At 40.1% G+C, this 21608-nt stretch overlaps 1 protein-coding gene across 2 annotated transcripts in view; it reads left to right on the forward strand.

Annotated features, from left to right (window-relative positions):
• Positions 1–21608, forward strand: part of LOC126166778 (GTP-binding protein 1) — a 153248-nt gene that overhangs the window by 81313 nt on the left and 50327 nt on the right. For both annotated transcript variants that reach the window (XM_049920430.1, XM_049920431.1), the window contains exon 7: positions 7357–7595. In XM_049920430.1, coding sequence (XP_049776387.1) covers positions 7357–7595 — 239 coding nt within the window. The remainder of the gene's footprint in view (positions 1–7356; positions 7596–21608) is intronic.

Consider the following 21608-nt stretch of genomic DNA (forward strand, 5'->3'; position numbering starts at 1 on the left):
GCCTAAACAACATAACTTTGAACTCGTAAAACCTGTTGGGTGTTATTAAGGGAGTCTCCTGGTCAACCTAATCAGCCTTAATTTGTAGTAGCCTGTCTGCATGTCCATAGTTGAGAAGTACTTTATTCCTTTTAAACCGTCATCAATGCATGGCAATGGGCAGACATCTTTTTTCATCACTTTTTTCCCTCATTATTAGTCAACACACAAACACCATGTGCTGTCCTCCTCCTTCACAAGGACCACAGGAGGGGACCAAAGACACTCTGAAGATACAGCTTTGTCATCCAGCAGCATCTTCTCAACTTACTCTTGAATTGCATACTGCTCGCACAGTGGCACCCTATGCAAGCGCTGCAGTATGGAGATGATGTTTTCTTATGAATCATGTGGTCTGTCTTTTTCTCCACTTTGGATATGAAAAAATCTGAATATTGATACTGAACAGCTTAAACCCAATGATGTTGCTTGGTTTGATCAGATCCTGTCGGCAATTTGATAGTAGCTTTCTGTACTGCATTATGTGTAGTGATAGCAGTGCACAGTTCTTCATTGATGGTACTGAGCTGCCCTTCCTACACTGGTTTAGCTGTTCCTATGCACATACATTTAGCACTGAATTATGACTGTTTATGACAAATAGTGATCCAAAGTTCTCCAATGCTTATGATCATTGCTGGTGTGTATATTTATTTCGTGAGCTTTTTGCAACCTACTAAAGCCTTACAGTGTAACTGAGCATCTAGATTGATGACTGTAACACATGTAATTGATGATAGCTGGATAACAATGTTTTCAGTGGCAAACAACTGCCCAGAGCAATCTTTGTTGTGTGTCCTTATTGGAATAGCTTTGTCAGTCTGAAGCTATGATCTTCCACAGTGTATGATTCCCTGTGATGCCTGTATGAAGTCCCGTCTGAGAATATCACGACAATATTCTGTTTGAACAATAAAGTCAAAGGGCTGTGTTCTGTTGTTGTTGTTGTTGTTGTTGTTGTTGTGGTCTTCAGTCCTGAGACTGGTTTGATGCAGCTCTCCATGCTACTCTATCCTGTGCAAGCTTCTTCATCTCCCAGTACTTACTGCAACCTACATCCTTCTGAATCTGCTTAGTGTATTCATTCTCTTGGTCTCCTTCTACGATTTTTACCCTCCACACTGCCCTCCAATGCTAAATTTGTGATCCCCTGATGCCTCAGAACATGTCCTACCATCCGGTCCCTTCTTCTTGTCAAGTTGTGCCACAAACTCCTCTTCTCCCCAATTCTATTCAATACCTCCTCATTAGTTACGTGATCTACCCGTCTAATCTTCAGCATTCTTCTGTAGCACCACATTTCGAAAGCTTCTATTCTCTTCTTGTCCAAACTATTTATCGTCCATGTTTCACTTCCATACATGTCTACACTCCAAACAAATACTTTCAGAAATGACTTCCTGACACTTAAATCTATACGCGATGTTAACAAATTTCTCTTCTTCAGAAACACTTTCCTTGCCATTGCTAGTCTACATTTTATATCCTCTCTACTTTGACAATCATCAGTTATTTTGCTCCCCAAATAGCAAAACTCCTTTACTACTTTATGTGTCATTTCCTAATCTAGTTCCCTCAGCATCACCCGACTTAATTCGACTACATTCCATTATCCTCATTTTGCTTTTGTTGTTCATCTTATATCCTCCTTTCAAGACGCTGTCCATTCCATTCAACTGCTCTTCCAAATCCTTTGCTGTCTCTGACAGAATTACAATGTCATCGGCAAACCTCAAAGCTTTTATTTCTTCTCCATGGGTTTTAATACCTACACCAAATTTTTCTTTTGTTTCCTTTAGTGCTTGCTCAGTATACAGATTGAACAACGTTGGGGAGAGGCTACAACCCTGTCTCTCTCCCTTCCCAACCACTGCTTCCCTTTCATGTCCCTCGACTCTTATAATTGCCATTTGGTTTCTGTACAAATTGTAAATAGCCTTTCGCTCCCTGTATTTTACCCCTGCCATCTTTAGAATGTGAAAGAGAGTATTCCAGTCAACATTGTCAAAAGCTTTCTCTAAGTCTACAAATGCTGGAAACATAGGTTTGCCTTTCCTTAATCTTTCTTCTAAGATAAGTCGTAAGGCCAGTATTGCCTCACGGGTCCCAACATTTCTACGGAATCCAAACTGATCTTCCCCGAGGTCGGCTTCTACCAGTTTTTCCATTTGTCTATAAAGAATTCGCGTTAGTATTTTGCAGCTGTGACTTATTAAACTGATAGTTCGGTAATTTTCACATCTGTCAACACCTGCTTTCTTTGGGATTGGAATTATTATATTCTTCTTGAAGTCTGAGGGTATTTCGCCTGTCTCATACATCTTGCTCACCAGATGGTAGAGTTTTGTCAGGACTGGCTCTCCCAAGGCCATCAGTAGTTCTAATGGAATGTTGTGTACTCCCGGGGCCTTGTTTCGCCTCTGGTCTTTCAGAGCTCTGTCAGACTCTTCATGCAGTATCGTATCTCCCATTTCATCTTCATATACATCCTCTTCCAGTTCCATAATATTGTCCTCAAGACCATCGCCCTTATATAGACCCTCTATATACCCTTCCACCTTTCTGCTTTCCCTTCTTTGCTTAGAACTGGGTTTCCATCTGAGCTCTTGATATTCATACAAGTGGTTCTCTTTTCTCCAAAGGTCTCTTTAATTTTCCTGTAGGCAGTATCTATCTTACCCCTAGTGAGATAAGCCTCTACATCCTTACATTTGTCTTCCAGCCATCCCTGCTTGGCCATTTTGCACTTCCTGTCGATCTCATTTTTGAGACATTTGTATTCCTTTTTGCCTGTTTCATTTACTGCATTTTTATATTTTCTCCTTTCATCAATTAAATTCAATATTACTTCTGTTACCCAAGGATTTCTACTAGCCCTCGTCTTTTTACCTACTTGATCCTCTGCTGCCTTCAATACTTCATCCCTCAGAGCTACCCATTCTTCTTCTACTGTATTTCTTTCCCCCATTCCTGTCAATTGCTCCCTTAAGCTCTCCCTGAAACTCTATACAACCTCTGGTTCTTTCAGTTTATCCAGATCCCATTTCCTTAAATTCCCACCTTTTTGCAGTTTCTTCACTTTTAATCTACAGTTCATAACCAATAGATTGTGGTCAGGGTCCACATCTGCCCCTGGAAATGTCTTACAATTTAAACCTGGTTCCTAAATCTGTCTTACCATTATATAATCTATCTGATACCTACTAGTATCTCCAGGATTCTTCCATGTATACAACCTTCTTTCATGGTTCTTGAACCAAGTGGAAGCTATGATTAAGTTATGCTCTGTGCAAAATTCTACCAGGCGGCTTCCTCTTTCATTTCTTAACCCCAATCCATATTCACCTACTATGTTTCCTTCTCTCCCTTTTCCTATTCTCGAATTCCAGTCACCCCTGACTATTAAATTTTCATCTCCCTTCAGTACCTGAATAATTTCTTTTATCTCATCATACATTTCATCAATTTCTTCATCCTGTGCAGAGCTAGTTGGCATATAAACTTGTACTACTGTAGTAGGCATGGGCTTCGTGTCTATCTTAGTCGCAATAATGCGTTCACTATGCTTACCCGCACCCCTGTTTTTTTATTCATTATTAAACCTACTCCCGCATTACCCCTATTTGAGTTTGTATTTATAACCCTGTATTCACCTGACCAAAAGTCTATTTCCTCCTGCCACCGAACTTCACTAATTCCCACTATATCTAACTTTAACCTATCCATTTCCCTTTTTAAATTTTCTACCCTACCTGCCTGATTAAGGGATTTGACATTCCACACTCCAATTCGTAGAACGCCAGTTTTCTTTCTCCTGATAACAACATCCTCTTGAGTAGTCCCCGCCCGGAGATCCGAATGGGGGACTATTTTACCTCTGGAATATTTTACCCAAGAGGACGCCATCATTGTTTAACCATACAGTAAAGCTGTATACCCTCGGGATAATTACGGCCTTAGTTTCCCCTTGCTTTCAGCCGTTTGCAGTACCAGCGCAGCAAGGCTGTTTTTAGTTAGTGTTACGAGGCCAGATCAGTCAATGATCCAGACTGTTGCCCTTGCAACTACTGGAAAGGCTGCTGCCCCTCTTCAGGAACCACACGTTTGTCTGGCCTCTCAACAGATACCCCTCCGTTGTGGTTGCATCTACGGTATGGCTATCTGTATCGCTGAGGCACCAATGGCAAGGTCCATGGTTCATGGGGGGCTGTTATTGATAGTTATTCTTGCATGTTCCAGTTGGTTGGGCTTATTTCCCATTTGTGTCCTTTAATATAATTGCTTTTGTATCATGGAACTTAATCTTCATTAGCTGATGAAGATAAGCCTTTGATTCTCATTGCACCTGGAAAGATTGGCCATCAATAACATCATCAGTGAGATTCCTTGACATCATGACAGCTGTTGTCCATGGAGCGTTTTCATCTGTGGTGACCTCACCTTCATAGTCACCTTAGTTTTTGTGTATTGGATGTGTAGATGAACAGTTGGTAATTTTATATGACAGGGAATGGCTACAGCATTTTGGGCAGTGACCTCATCCAGGATAAGGCTAAGGGCTTCATCCCACAGATAACCTATAATCATACGCAGTTGTTTGGCATGAATAGCAATGTGCTGATGCTTGACATCATCCATTGTAGTAGTTGTCAAATACTCGTCTGCTTTATCTGCAGTAGAGTACGTGTCCAGGGAGTCCTCAGTGGAAACATACTGATTTGTAGTTCTCTGTCTTCCAAATGTCTGTCCTTCTGTGGGGTGTTATACTTGCACAGGAGCTGATTGTACCAATGTAGGTCCGACGCTTGGTTGTTGTTTGAGAGCTGCATCATAAGTTCGCATTGGCAGAGTCTATTCTTCATGACGTATTTAACTGGGTATGAAAATTGGCAACATAGATTTAACCACTTCTTCTTCAACATTATCTATTACTTCATGGTGTATGAGTCAACATTCGTGGCTTATTTCTCTTGTGTACTGGGTCCAACAGTTCTGGCTGCCATAAAATACGGTATCTCCTCTCTTGCTAGACCTCTTTTACTAGACTCTAATATGCTGCACTCCCTTGATGCGGTGGCACCAATTGATGAATTCCTGTGTTGTTGTGACATCTATTACAAGAAGACCTTGTTAAATGTCTTCTGTGACTCTCTTCATAAAGTGTGAGATTTTGTCAGCTTCTGTCATATCCAGATTCACAGTGTGACATAGGGCCAGATCATTCTGTATGTAAGGTGTACACTTTCCCCATGATTGTGGGCCTGTTCTTTAATTGTTCTTGCAGTTAGCAGACTTACTGCTGATCATAACCAATATTTTTCTGCAGTTCACCCTGGACTTTGCCACAGCTATTGAGTTTCTCTTCATTGTTCTCACATGGTGACTCAATTGAATTCATTTAACCATTTTGTTGGGTCCTGGCAAGTGTCTCCAAGAAACTTTGATAGATGCGTGCGGTACAGCTGACTTACTGCTGTTTTGAAATGGCTTGGTCTCCTGAATAGAAGGACCTTTAAGGAACGGTATACTGCTTTTATTCTGGTTCCTGTCCTTGTAGATGATGGCTGTAAAAGCTGCCTAATTGGAGCCTTGCTGATGCAGATTTTTTGATTTATCCGCCATCTCCCCAAACCGTTGTCACATCATAACCATAATCGAGTCCAAATCTGAAAGTAGAGCAGTCAGTGAAATAAAACACCCAACACTGAATGCACAGTTATTATGAACACAAAAGTACACACCAAACAGAACTGCTCCTGGACTGAGATTGCTGCTATTTATAAAAACATTGAATATTCCAGAATATGCAAACATAAAAAAACTTATGCAAACCTTCAAGAAATGATAAATACAAAGTAATGAATGTATGCTGTTAGTCCGCTTTGAACTATCGACCCACTGCATACCAGCCAGCAACACTAACCGCTACTCCACATATAGAAGCGTGCAGCACTGCTTGCAGCAATATGTAGGACCAGTGAATCAGACGTATGGTAAACTTAACAGCCATCTCAGACAGATTGTAGTGTAGTTTTACAATAAGTTCATATTAGTCTTGTCATTTTGCAAATGAGTGTGCTTTTATCAGGGCCCAGGAATAAAAACAAAAGGAAAGGTTTACAAATATAATGCAGTGAGAATAATATGTTCAGCAAGTGGGGATGATGGACCTGAAGAGAAGAGTATAGTAGGAAAAGAGAGTGCGAACAGTGGACGTAAATAGTTGGGAGTCATGTTCCAGATTGATTAATAATATATTATCCTATTTTGATTGTGATATATCCATTTAACTATACATTCCAGTCTTCACAAACAATGAAATTTTGTTTGTCATCACTATTTATTGCATACAGAAGGCAAAATTTTTCTGTTGTTAGTGGGAAATGTCGAATATTGACCTTTCACAAATTTAGCATTGGAGGGCAGCGTGGAGGGTAAAAATCGTAGAGGGAGACCAAGAGATGAATACACCAAGCAGATTCAGAAGGATTTAGGCTGCAGTATGTACTGGAAGATGAAGAGCTGCATCAAACCAGTCTCAGCACTGAAGACCACAACAACAACATTGAATAAAGTTTGCAGACCATAGAATAACTGTTTTGTAAATTGTTCTTTCTGTCAAGTTTTGAAATTTATGTAAGTTTAAAACCCAAGATACGGAAGATAATTTAATGAAAAGCTAACTTTAAACTAGTAATCTTATGAAATAATGTACAACTGACACAATTGTCACAGTGGGAAGGGTGAGTGTTATTTTCTCTCCTATAATATTACCATTTCTTCAGCTAGGACGAGATTTTTGATCTTGATGACCCTTTAAGGATGTGTATTCAAAGTCAACATTAAGTTCTTAGCCAAGCCACTGTATGTTGGCCTAGCTAAGAATATTATGTTGAATCTATGGTAACTACAAGAATTCCTAAAATTAGTTCTGAAATGTGAAAAAGGGCAGAAGAACTAATTAATCAGAATTCAATTCCAATGTTTTTAAGTGGTCTGAGAAACAGATGTAAATGCATTATTTTATGCTGTCAAAATGCAAGTAACTTATTCTGTGTCTTGCAATTTTTTTCACATTTATTATTGTTTTTATTTAAAAGCAATATAGCATTTCATTTGTTGTCTACACAGTTGAATCAGAAGTGAACATGTTGGTTGTTTTGTTTTTGTAATGTGACTGAACAACATGAAGATCGTGTATACTGTTCTGTTTTCATTTTGGGTACTTTTATTTATTATTATTATTATTATTATTATTGTTGTTGTTGTTGTTGTTGTTGTTGTTGTTGTTGTTGTAATTTTGCTCCATTTTGCCAGGTTGGAGCCAATGCAGGGGTTGTAGGAATGACGAAAGAGCATTTGGGTCTTGCTCTTGCCTTGAGTGTTCCAGTGTTTGTAGTTGTGACAAAGATCGATATGTGTCCACCCAATGTTCTTCAGGAAACCCTTCGACTCTTAGTTCGAATACTAAAGTCGCCAGGTTGCAGGAAAGTACCAGTGATGGTCAAAACAAATGATGATGTTGTAATTAGTGCTACAAACTTTGTTTCTGAAAGGTATGTTCATAAAACAGTACAAAACTTGAAGGAAAATATATGTATACTATTTGTCTGTACAGCAGGTCTTCCAATTTTGAAACAAATTTTTATATGTCTTGCTTGGTTATCTAGCTATAGTTGAGATGATAGATTTCACATCTTAAATTCATGCAACATAAAGGTTTCTCTTGTTATTGTGATAGCCAGTCTGCAGACTGATCTTATCGGTATTTTAATGTTCCTGGTTACACTCACCTACCACCAATTGTTTTTCGTTAATGTATGGACTGAGAGAATGTTAGTAGTTTGTGTGTATTGCTTGGGTCAGGTAATTAAAGTAATGAAAACTGTAGATATTTGATCACTTGACAAATCTAGTGGATGCCTATTACAACAAAAAATACTATTGAAGTCGTCAGTATCATGATTATTTTTGTAGACATTTTCAGTGACTCAGTTAACTTTGGAAAATGTTACAATAATTGAAATCAGTTTTCTTATTGTACATCACTTTCTAAGTAACAGCATAAATGAGAAACCCACGCAGATGCCAGATTATGTATATCCAGGGTTTGAAGTAAGGGAAGGAACTGGGTGTTTCAGTAATAATTTTTGAGGCTGGAGGGAAAATTAAACAAAAGCATTTACTGAATGTTTGTGAGAGAGGACAATTCCATAAAACTGGAAAAATGCTGTAGTTAGCCTTCTCCATAGAAAGGGGGACAGTCTATAGACATGTCACCTCCTACCTAGTAGTAGTAGTAGTAGTAGTAGTAGCTTTATTCATCCATAGATCTCTTTTTACAAGGATGTAGGACATGTCAAAGTATTTACAAGTTTAGATCAATTTAAAATAAGCTAATTCGTATACATATATATTTGCAGACTTCTAGGTAGACATAATCATTAGATTTACTCCTGGTATATAATACTTCTTGTACAAATAACTTGTTAAATAATTTAATGCCACACCATTCACTCATATCTCACTATCAGTCACTGCACACACTATACACACATTGTTTCATAACACTTCACTCACTACACACACACACACACACACACACACACACACACACTGGTGATGTATGGGCCATTTTCTGTACTGCAACTTCCCATTTGCTATCCCGAAAAACTGAGTCCTTCATAATGAGTGAAATGTTGACCTCAGAAAGAGGAAGAGGTGTTAGTATTGTGCTATGCATAGCTGGGGGGTAAGTATTTCTAGAAAGTAAAAAGGAAGGAAAGAAACATAAAGTGAAGGTGCTATGTGGACCTGTAATCTACAAGATACTCACTACAATTATCATCACCCACATGGAACTAACAATTAGGGTTTCATCAGAGAAAGGAAAATGCTAGCCTTAGAAGTGGATATAGGAAGATGACTGTTTGCAAGTAGAGAACAGTGCAGTGAATGTAAATTACTGTTTTATCTGATATACATGAAGTTTTGAGAAAGCTTTCGACCCAGTTTAACAAAATCTATGCTGACAGGCCTTGAGAAATGAGGCAGTGACTGAAAATACAGTAGTATATTGAATAATACATCTGTCAGTGTTACACTTCCAACAATGGAAAATCCAGTTACCACTCCTATCATGCACTGGTGCTGCTGTTCGCAGTGTGGTCTCAGCTCCCTGAGACTGCAGATGTGTGCGCAAGTTGCATTTGTGTGTGTGTGTGTGTGTGTGTGTGTGTGTGTGTGTGTGTGTGTCTGTTGCTGACAAAGGCCTTAATGGCCGAGAGCTTTAATTGTGTGAATCTTTTCATTGTGCCAATTGTGACTCAGTATCTCTGCTATATGGTGAGTAGCAACTTTCCTTCTCTGGTAGTGTTACACCTCCATTATACTTCTAGCAACTCAGTAGCCTACACTTCCATGCCAGGGAACCAGCAACTTAAGGGCACAGGCTTACCATATGCTATCTGCTGTAAGAAAGCCAGTCAGCACCTAGCGGTGGCCAGGCTGGGCAGTAGTTGTAAGTACTACTGTGTGTGAAGTTTATTGTCATCATCGTCGTCAGTGTAGATAATAACCTTAGTGCTGCACTTATTTCTGTATTTTGGTTTTGATCTTGTCTTGTGCATCCTGCTTCATGTCAGAGAAGCCTTATTTCTGCATGCTGTGAATTGTTATTGTGTCTTCTATTGTTGTTATTCAGACTTTGTTCATTATGACTTAGAGTGACAGTGTTTTGTAAAATTTCAGATGTGTCTCTTTCCTTTCTTTCCTTTGTAATATTTTTTTCTAGTTGTACCATTCATTAAGTTAAAATTTCTCTTATCTTACATTGAAAATCAATTTCAGCTTCATGTGATGTATTTCTTTACAAGTATTTGAAATTTGCTACCTTTCTATTATGTTTCCATTTGTTACAGTTTTGGATCTAATTTTATTTTCTCATAAAATGCTATCACCCTTGTTTTGATGTAAGTTGTCTGCAAGTTGTATGAAGCACAGAGTCTTTGCAGTTGATTTGTTACTCATTGTACGTTATTCTCATTGTTAGCAATAATTACCTGGTTGCCTGCAAATAGCATTATCAGTGTGTGGTCTACATTTTTAAGATTAAATAGTAGCTCATCTATCCGTTCCAGAAAACTTTCGTAAATTTTAAAGGGCACAGAGGATAAACTGCAGCCTTATTATAAACTAAGGATGATATTTCTCTATTTTAATTAATTTTGCATGCACTTCTTTTTATGATTTTCTATTTAATGTTGAGTGAAGCTCTGGTTGTCAAGTATACGGAAGAGCATGTCTCTTTTTAACACAATCGAAAGCTTGAAATGAAATCAGTGATAATTACATAAAATCAAGGAAATCCGTGGAATGGTAACAAGAAGATAACTCGAAACTGAGTGATGATGCTGAAACTTTTGTGAAACGTGTGGGGAAGAAAAATAAAAATAAAAATGGTGTTTTGTTCAAGATGGACCCTGTCCAAAAACAAATGTATTTTTTAAGCAAACATCGTCAAAGATCTTCAACTTCAAGATGACTTGCAGACTGTATTCAGTAAGCATATTTATCAGTAGTTTGACTAGTCTCCTTTCTTGCATATAGGGAGGGCCTATTCCTTTGCAGTGGAATATATCTGTTTGCCCAACACACATTTTTAAATGTTATAACTCTTTTTAGTATTTTATCTAATAGTATTTCAGTAATTTAGCATTATGTTGTGTATGACAGTAAGTTTTTTTATGTATTTTTTTATCTGTTTTAAAGCTTGTACTATATTTTACTGCTCTGTTATCCACTACAGCAGTTTCTTCCCTACTTGCAACTTACTTCTTCCTGTATAATTGTCCACAGGTCTTTGTAGTACCACTGTTCTTCTTGTATTATCTGGATTGTTGTTGTTTCTTTTACGTGTCTCGAAAGAAGTTTCAATATCTTATAAGCTGATGCTGCAACCCTGTATGTTTGTTTTAATATTAGAGATGTTTACATCGCAGCTTTCCTGTTGATGTTTTCTAATTATTTGATTACTCTCATTTAACAGTCCTCTATATAATACTTTGCTCTCAGGTGGTAGCATATTTCTGAAGCCCTTGATCTTTCTTTCTACTGCTTTTTATTTCGTAATTCCACAATGTTACTTTCAGGGTTTTTTATTTTTTTTATTATTTTTTTAAAAAAGTCCAAGGGCTTCTCCAGCTGCTGTTAAATTGTATTTCTGATATTGTTCCATTCTTCTTTAATGCCATTAACTGACTTCATCTGAACTTTCTGTTTTTGTTATTCGTTTCTGATGTACTTTGTTTATTGATTATCTTTGCAGAAGATATTTTTTCCACTGTCAAATTGAATTTCAGTTTATGTTCATTTGTTTTTTGGAACTATTTAAGTAGTAATTCATATCTGAAATCATGAATTAGTGATCACAGTACATTTCATCTCTGAGCCCTTGCATCTGTGAACAGTTCTGCAGTTTTCTCATTGACTAAGAAGTAGCAGGTAGTGCTCTTCTGGCCTCTCGCTATCCACATCACTTTATGATCTGTTATTCCTTAAATTACGAGTTTATAATTACCAGTTTATTGGAAGCTACAGAATCATACAAAACTCTTTCATTTCTATTTAGTGTAGCTTCTATATTGTTTCCTGTTAGCTTATCTAATCGTTTATTTCCAGTTCTGCCATTAACGTCTGCTACTGTGATTATGCAATCGTTGTAACTAGCTTGAAACTAATCTGAGTTGTAAATCTTTATAATATTTGTCTGTTTTATCCTTTGTAGCTTTCTTCCAGTGCAAATGCCGCTATTATCAAAAGGCTTCTTCTGGCGATTATCGACTCAGCTGTTATTCTGATTTCTTGTTTAACTCCACAGTGTATCATAGTGTAGTTATTATCTACTGTTTTCATTCCCTGGAGTTTTCTCCTTGGCTTGAGTGCTTGGCAGAGGTTTCACAGAATCACTTTCAGACTGTTCCTGGCCCGTTCCACACCTGAATAGGAAAAATAAACACCTAAATCTTTCAAAGTGAACTCTGATTTCCACCACTTTATTATTATGGTCATTTCCCCATATGTAAGTGGGAGTCAACAAAATATTTTCACATTTGGAGGAGAAAGCTGGTGATTAAAATTCTGTGAAAAAATGTTATCATGATGCAAAATGCCTTTGTTTTAATGATTGTGATGCGAGCTTGCATATCATAGGCGTGACACTCTCTCCAATATTTTGTGATAATACAACAAGAGATGCCTTTCTTTGAATTTTTTCAATTTATTCCATCAATCCTACCTGCTAAGGATCCCATACCATGCAGCAATACTCTAGTGGAGGACAGACAAGTGTAATGTATGTAGTATCTTTAGTAGATTTGTTGCAGCTCTTAAGTTTTCTGCCATAAAACACAGTCTTTGGTTTGCCTTCCCACAACATTTTACATGTGATGATTCCAATTTAAGTTATTCATAATCGTAATCCCTAGGTATTTAGTCTAATAGACAACCTTCAAATTTGTGTCTTTTATTTGTGTAACCAAAATTTAATGTTTATAAAGTTGGCAACTGAAGAGGATTTTTGTTCTATAAATATGTTCCTCAGCTGCAGATATTCACTGGATCAAATGTTTTGTGTGCAATTTGATGGATTTATTTTAAAAATTATTATTCACATGGAGGACCTCACAATTTTTATTGTTCAGGATCAATTACTACTTTTCACAACATGCAGATATCTTGTTTAAACCATTTTGTAATTTGTACTGTTATTATGATGACTTTACTTGATGGTAAACAACAGCATCATCTACAAACAATGTAAGAGAGCTATTCCCATTGTCTCCCAAATTGTTTTATTAGATTACAAACTGCTGAGGGCCTACCTTGTGTAGAAATATGAAACCGGAATTTCCATGTAAATGGTGCTAGCCATCAGAGGAGGGCCTATGACACCATGTCTGCAGCGCCTTCTGCTTCCTGTAATGGCTGACCCTGAATGTTGATATCTGTTTCAGACCTGTAAACATGTTGAATTTTGTGCCTATGAACTACGATTTGTGGACAGCATTGGTTTTCTGTTATCATCTGAAGAAAACTGCTGCAGAATTGCATCACATGCTTGTTAAAGCTTTCGGTGAACATGCTCTTGGGAAAACACAGTGTTTCAAGTGGTTCAAAAAATTCAAAAGTGTTTATTTTGACATGAGAAATGACTCGTGTGGGAAACCACCGAAAAAGTTCGAAGACACTGAATTGTAGGCTTTATTAGATGAAGATGATACTCAGACTCAACAGGAACTTGCGGGACAATTGAATGTGATGCAGAAAGCCACTTCTCTTTGATTGAAAGCTATGTGGAAGATGCAGAAAGTGAGAAAATGGGTTCCGCATGAACTGAATGAAAGACATCAAGCAAATTGAAAGACCGCTTGTGAAATGCTGCTCACCAGATACAAAAGAAAGTCGTTTCTCCATCGAATAGTGACAGGTGATGAAAAATGCATATATTTTGAGAATTCTGTGCATCGTAAATCATAGGTGAATCCAGGCAAACCATCGACATCCACTGCAGGACCAAATCACTTTGGAAAGAAGACAATGCTATGTGTGTGGTGGGATCAGAAAGGTATAATCTATTATGAGCTGCTAAAATCTGGTTAAACCGTTAACACTGATCACTACCAACAGCAAATGATTGATTTAAATCGAGCATTATGTGAAAAATGACCAGAATATGAAAAAGGTAACAAACTCATATTGCTCTGTGATAACACCCCATCACACATCACACACATCAGAACAAGTCAGGGAGATACTAGGGCATGCGACTTATTCTCCGGACTTGACTTTGTCCGATAATTATCTGTTTGCATCGCTTGAGCACACTCTCACTGAACAATGCTGCAATTCGTATGAAAATGTACAAAAATAGCTCGCTGACTGTTTCGCTTCAAAAGAAGAACTGCTTTCTGGCATGGCATTCATAGCCTGCTGGAGAGCTAGGAGAAATTTATAAATAGCAATGGAGATTATTTTGAATAAAGACATGTAATTATTGCAACCAAATTCCGGTTTCATACTTCTACAACTGGCATAACACTTCCAGGGGGAATGCCAGATTTTACTTCCATTTCACTTGATTACTTCCCATAAGCTACTGCAAACTGTGTCCTTTTTGACAGGAAATTGTGAATCCAGTCCACAACTAAAACAGTCTTCCATATACAAGCAATTTGATTGGAAGCTGGTTTTGAGGAGTGATGTTGAAAGCCTTTCGGAAATGTATGTATAAAATGAACGTGAGATCCCCTCTCGATAGCATTCATTACTTCGTTATCTGAGTCCTTGCTGCCTATGTGTCAATAGATTGTTTTCTTCCAGGTATTTCATAATATTCAAACAAAATATATGTTACAAAATCTTACTGCAAATTGATGTCAATGATAAGTGTCTCTAATTCAGCAGATTACTTCTGTTTCCTTTCTTGAGTGTTAGTGTGACCAATGTAATTTTCCAGTCCTTAGGTTCAGATCTTTGATTGAGCTAGCAGTTGAACATTGTTATTAAGTGTGGAGTTATTACATCAGCATACTTCAAAATGAACGTAATTGGTACACAGTGTGTACCAAAAAACTTGCCTTTATTTACTGAAATTGCTTTGCTACACTGAGAGTATCTACTTCTAGGTTACTTATGTTGGCAGCTGGTCTTGATTTGAATACTGGAATGTTTACTGCTTCTTCTTTGGTGAAGGGAATTCGGAAAACTGTTTTAAGTAAATCTTGTATTAGTATTGTTGCAATTGGTAACATTACCATTGTGCTCCTGCAACAGTGTCCTGACCTGTTTTGTGTAACATGGAAAATGTGTTCTGACTCTTATAAATTTACTTGGTAAGAAGCTTTCAGTTGCCAGCAGCACTACTTCTTTGAATTTAAACTACATCTGGTCTATGCCTATGTAATAGGGTGACAATTATTGAACTACATGAAAAACAATGTAAATTAGTTACATACTATGGCGTGCACACACTTTATTCAACATTTAAATGTCACTAAGATATTGGAATTTAGGTTATGACATGTTTGACTTGCCTGCAATCATTGGCGATGATGTAAATGTCACTACAGATGCAATGCGAGAGAAGGAAAGTTGCTACTTACCATATAGCGGAGATGCTGAGCTGCGATAGGCACAATAAAAGGATACACACAAACATAGCTTTCGGCCATTAACGCATTTATCAGCAGTACACACACACACACACACACACACACACACACACACACACACACACACACACACGCACGCACGCAAGTGCAACTAGCACACACATCTGCAGTCTCAGAGAGCTGAAACTACACTGCGAGCAGCAGCACCAGTGCATGATGGAGGTAAGGAGGAGGCTGGGGTGGGGAGGGGGAGGGATAGTATGGTGGGAGTGGTGGACAGTGGAGTGTTGCAGTTTAGACGGAGAGTAGGAGCGAAGGTGCGGAGGGGGTAAGTAGCAGAAAGGAGAGAAATAAAAATAAACATAAAAGAAATTAAAAGACTGGGCGTGGTGGCGAAATGACAGCTGTGTAGTGGTGGAATGGGAACAGGGAGAGGGCTGGATGGGTGAGGAAAGTGTCTAACGAAGGTTGAAGCCGGGAGGGTTGTGGGAACGTAGGATGTATTGCAGGGAAAGTTCCCACCTGCACAATTCAGAAAAGCTGGTGTTGGTTGGAAGGATCCATATGGCACAGGCTGTGAAGCAGTCATTGAGATGAGAGGCATCATGTTTGGCAGGGTGTCATCTACAGGGTGGTCCACTTGTTTTTTGGCCACAGTCTGTCAGTGGCCATTCATGCGGACAGACAGCTTGTTGGTTGTCATGCCTACATAGAATGCAGCACAGTGGTCGCAGCTTAGCTTGTAGATCACATGACTGGTTTCGCAGGTAGCCCTGCCGTTGATGTGATAGATAATGTTAGTGACTGGACTGGAGTAGATGGTGGTGAGAGGATGTATGGGACAGGTCTTGCATCTAGGTCTATTACAGGGGTATGAGCCATGAGGTAAGGGACTGGGAGGTGTAAGGATGGACGAGTTTATTGTGTAGGTTCAGTGGATGGCAGAATACCGTGGTAGGAAGGGTGGGAAGGATAGTGGGTAGGACATTTCTCATTTCAGGGCACGACAAGAGGTAACTGAAACCATGGCGGAGAATGTAATTCAGTTGCTCCAGTCTCGGATGGTACTGAGTTATGAGGGGAATGCTCCTCTGTGGCCAGACTGTGGGATTTTGGGAAGTGGTGGTAGTTTGGAAAGATAAGGCACGGGAGATTTATTTTTGTACAAGGATGGGAGGATAATTACGGTCAGTGAAGGCTTCACTGAGACCCTTGGTATATGTAGAGAGGGACTGCTCATCACTGCAGATGCGACGACCACCGGTGGCTAGGCTGTACGGAAGGGACTTGTTGGTATGAATTGGGTGGCAGCTGTCGAAGTGGAGGTATTGCTGGTGGTTAGTAGGTTTGATATGGACGTAGGTACTGATGTAGCCATCTCTGAGGTGGAGGTCAACATCTAGGAAGGTGGCTTGTTGGGTTGAGTGGGACCAGGTGAAGCAAATGGGGGAGAAGTTGTTGAGGTTCTGGAGGAATGTGAATAAGGTGTCCTCACCTTCAATCCAGATAGCAAAGATGTCATCAATGAATCTGAACCAAGTGAGGGGTTTAGGATTCTGGGTTTTTAGGAAGGCTTCCTCTAGATGGCCCATGAATAGGTTAGCATAGGATGGTGCCATGCAGGTGCCCATAGCCGTACCGTGGATTCGTTTTTAGGTAATGCCTTCAAAGGAGAAGTAATTGTGGGTGAGGATATAGTTGGTCATGGAGACTAGGAAGGAGGTTGTTGGTTTGGAATCCATAGGGCGTCTGGAAAGGTAGTGTTCGATAGCAGTAAGGCCATGGGCATTAGGAATGTTAGTGTACAGGGAGGTTGCATCAATAGTGACATGCAAGGCACCGTTTGGTGAAGGGAGAGGAACTATGGAGAGTCGGTCTAGGAAATGGTTGCTATCTTTTATATAGGAGGATAGGTTCCGGGTAATAGGTTGAAAGTGTTGGTCTACGAGAGCAGAGATTCTCTCAGTGGGGGTACGGTAACCGGCCACAATGGGGTGTCCTGGGTGGTTGGGTTTATGGACTTTAGGAAGCATGTAGAAGGTGGGAGTGCAGGGAGTGGTAGGGGTAAGTAGAGAGATGGACTCTGGGGAGAGGTTCTGGGATGGGCCTAAGAATTTGAGTACTGACTGGAGATCCTGTCAGTTTGCTGGAATGAGAACACTGTGGCATGGTTTGTAGGTGGAAGTATCTGACAGCTGACGGAGTCCTTCTGCCACGTAATCCTTGCGGTTCAAAACTACGGTGGTGGAGCCTTTTTCTGCAAGTAGGATTATAAGATTGGGATCAGTTTTTAGATGGTGGACTGCGGTTCTTTCTGCGGATGTAAGGTTAGTATGCATGTTGAGGGATTTGGGGAATGATGGTGAGGCAAGGTTCGAGGATAAGAAATTCTGGAAAGTTAATAGAGGGTGGTTTGGAGGCAGTGGGGGTGGATCACGGCTGGATGGAGGAGTGAACTGAGTTAGGCAAGGTTCAATGTTGGTCACTGGTTGAGTCTGATTGGTAGGGTTGGTGGCGAAAAAGTGTTTCCACTGTAGGGACCGGAAGAAGGAGGCAAGGTGGCAAGGTCTTTAACTAGTCCTGCATGGTTGAATTTGGGAGTGGGGCAAAAGGTGAGGCCTTTGGAAAAGACTGATATTTCTGTGGGACTAAGGCTTCTGGAGGAAAGGTTCATGACTGTGTTGTGGGTCTGTCTAGGATTTGAGTTCTGTGTGGTGGTGGGAGGGAGTTTTGGAGGGTGGGGTAAGTGTAGTAGGTCTGCGAGACAAGGTTTGTCAGCTATGAGAGGGTGTGGGGGAGGTTTGGAGGTGGTTGTAGAAGTGGTGGACAGTGGTACTCCGAGGCGGGAGTAGGAAGTGAGCAGGATGGAGAGCTTTTGAGGTGGCGTTGTGCACGTTGCTCAAGTTCCTGCAGGGCAAGAGTTTCAGTCTGTGTGATGGGTTCCAGGAATCTGGGATTACATAGCAGGAGAATTTTGCGGATGGAGAGAAGGTACTGCAAGGAGGATTTGACTTGGTTGATATGGTTTTGCAGGATTATGTTGGTGAGGACTAAGGATTGGCGGAATCTGAACAGGTGGAGGTCATTGTGGAAGGAGGGGTTGGCAACCAGTGATGGGTAATTTGATGGTAAGGCCGTTAGGGGGGATTTCGTGAGCCAAGCAACAATGCAGGAAGAGAATGTGGGCCTGGGATAAGAGAACTTTTCTGTATTGATGCAGATGGAAGGAGCACGGATCCATGGTGGTGCAAAAATGCGAAAAAATATGTAAGAAAGTAGAATTACGTCCGAAAAATTATGCAAAAATACACCCAAATACATGTCAAAAGTACGAAATGGATGCACAGGGGGAAAAAAGAGAGAAAATCTGAGGAAGACAACGATAGAGGAAGGTGAAAATGCACTAAAATTGGCGAGAGTCACAAAGGTCAAAGTAGAGAATAACTAATCATTAATAAATATAAGTATATTAATGTGGGTAGCAGGTTTGTGGGCGGATAAGCATAGAGAAGGGGGACGGCAGATGTGACTGGATGAGGTGGATTTAGTAGGTGCGAACAGGGATAGAACGGAGAAAGTGTGGGGGGTGGGGTGGGGTTCGTAGTTAGAAATGTAAGATCGTGTGGCACCGGAAAAGTGCAGGAGATAACACGCAAAAGTCTGTTGATACAGTGTGGCTCATAAGTAGTGCATGCAGTGCGGTTCGTAAGGCGACAACAGAAACACAGGAAAGAAAAGAAAAGAAGGATGGACATTGAGTATAGTGACGCAAATGAAAGTAGTTACAAAGGAAAACAGCACAGGGTTCGGATCGAAAAAAAGCCATCAGGCAAAAACCAAACAATGGAAAATCCAGGACGGAATGTAACAATACGAGAGAAGGAAAGTTGCTACTCACCATTGAACTGTTAATTTACTTTCAAAATCTTTTCGTAAGCAATTCATCAAGAACATTAACTCATTTAATCACACTATGTGAGCGTGGGAGTAGTTGCCTGTGGGTAACTGATGAAAACAAATTAAATTTTTTTTTTCAATAAATGGAAATTTATTCCTAAAAGGCTCCCGCCCACTTTTTTTTTTTTTTTTTTTTTTAAATTTAAAATTATAATCAGAAAGCGCCCTGTAAATATCAAGTTACAATTTATTCAGAGGCAAAAATAACAAAAATTTCTTTTTTTTGACAGTATGAGCTTTAGGGCTGAGAACCTTGCCGCCCCTTTTTAACACGGCCGTAGTCATGACCGCTCACAACAACCTCTGAAAGACTGCACTGGTCCAAATCTGCAACACACCAGATTACTTTAAACTAAAAATTTTGACAACTCACACAAACACATAAGCTATGCACCCCGTAGGAGGGATGGAGATGGTACAAAACACTCACATTAAAAATTATTTGCCACCGAAAGTGCAACTTTGTTTTTAAAAGAACTCTTACTGTGGAAGGGTGGCAACTTTATATACTAAAATGTCCATTTAAATAAAAATCCATACAGTCTTACATAAAATGTACAAACATGCTCTACATTACACATATACCGCCTCTCAAGATGATAGGCAAGATAAAAACTAATTTCAGGAATTCGGCCTTTACACCTTAAGGAATAAATTCGTTAACACCGAATCCAACAGACATGACAGAGGCAGCTATTAGCGTACAGCAGACCGTCAGACAGACAGATAGACACTAACTGCCTAACAAATGCGGACGAGAGACAGATGAGCAAGCTGGGGACGAGATGCAAGACCTGTCCCATACATCCTCCTACCACCACCTACTCCAGTCTGGTCACTAACATTACCTATCACATCAAAGGCAGGGCTACCTGTGAAACCAGTCATGTCATCTACAAGCTAAGCTGCAACCACTGTGCTGCATTCTATGTAGGCATGACAACCAACAAGCTGTCTGTCTGCATGAATGGCCACTGACAGACTGTGCCCAAAACACAAGTGGACCACCGTGTAGCTGAACACGCTGCCAAACATGATATCCCTCATCTCAGTGACTGCTTCACAGCCCGTGCCATATGGATCCTTCCCACCAACACCAGCTTTTCTGAATTGCACAGGGGGGAACTTTCCCTGCAATACATCCTACGCTCCCGTAACCCTCCTGGCCTCAACCTTCGTTAGTCACTGTCCTCACCCATCAAGCCCTCTCCCTGTTCCCATTCCAGCACTACACAGCCATCATTTCACTGCCACACCCAGTCTTTTAATTTCTTGTATGTTTGTTTTTATTTTTATTTCTCTTCTTTCCACGACTTACCCCCTCTGCATCTTCTCTCCTACCCTCCGTCTAAACTGCAACACTTCACTGTCCGCCACCCTCCCCATACTATCCCTCCCCCTCCCAGCCCCAGCCTCCTCCTTATCCCCACCCAGTCGCCACTCCCATCATGCACTGGTGCTGCTGCTCGCAGTGTAGTTTCAGCTCTCTGAGACTGCATATGTGTGGTAGTTGCGCTTGCGTGAGTGTGTGTGTGTGCATGTGTGTATGTGTGTCTACTGCTGACAGAGGCCTTATGGCCGAAAGCTGTGTTTGTGTGAATCTTTTTATTGTGCCTATCGCGGCTCAGCATCTCCGCTATATGGTGAGTAGCAACCTTCCTTCTCTTATATTGTTACATTCCATCCTGGATTTTCCATTGTCACTACAGATATTCAGATTTAGGTTCTGACATGTTCGATATGCTTGTCATCATTGGCAATGATGTAGTGCAGCCAAATAGTGAACATCTGCATAACCTCCTGATGGGTCGAAACATCAGTGCTGTCGATAACCTCCTGAATGGCTATTTTCAACTCACTAATGGTTTTGGGGTTATTGCTGTACACCTTGTCTTTAATATAGCCCCCACAAAAAGGAGTGACATGTGTTCAAATCCAGAGAATATAGTGGCCAATCAAAGCCCATGTCAGTGGCCTCTGGGTACACAGAGTCAGAATGCAGTCCCCAGAGTGCTCCTCAAGGACTTGGACACTCTCCTGCTTTGATGCGGTCAAGCTCTGTCTCGTATGAACCACATCTTGTTGAAATCAGGGTCACTTTGTATAGTGGGGATAAAATTATCTTCCGAAACCTTCACATACTGTTCTGTAGTGACTGTGCCATCAAGGAGTATCACACTCATTATTCTGTGACTGAACATTGCACACAACACAGTCACCCTTTGAGGGTGAAGAGATTTCTCGATCGTGAAATGTGGATTCTCAGTCCCCCAAATGCACCAATTTTGCTAATTGACAAACTCATCCGAATGAAAATGGGCTTCATCCCTAAACCAAACCATATTCATATCAAAGTTCTGTTCATCAATTCTGTGGACAATAGTGTTGGCAAAACACAACCACTATCCCATGGCCCTGGGGCACAATGGCTAATGGGAAGAG

This window comes from Schistocerca cancellata, chromosome 1 (genome assembly GCF_023864275.1).
Source record: "Schistocerca cancellata isolate TAMUIC-IGC-003103 chromosome 1, iqSchCanc2.1, whole genome shotgun sequence".
NCBI lineage: Eukaryota > Metazoa > Arthropoda > Insecta > Orthoptera > Acrididae > Schistocerca > Schistocerca cancellata.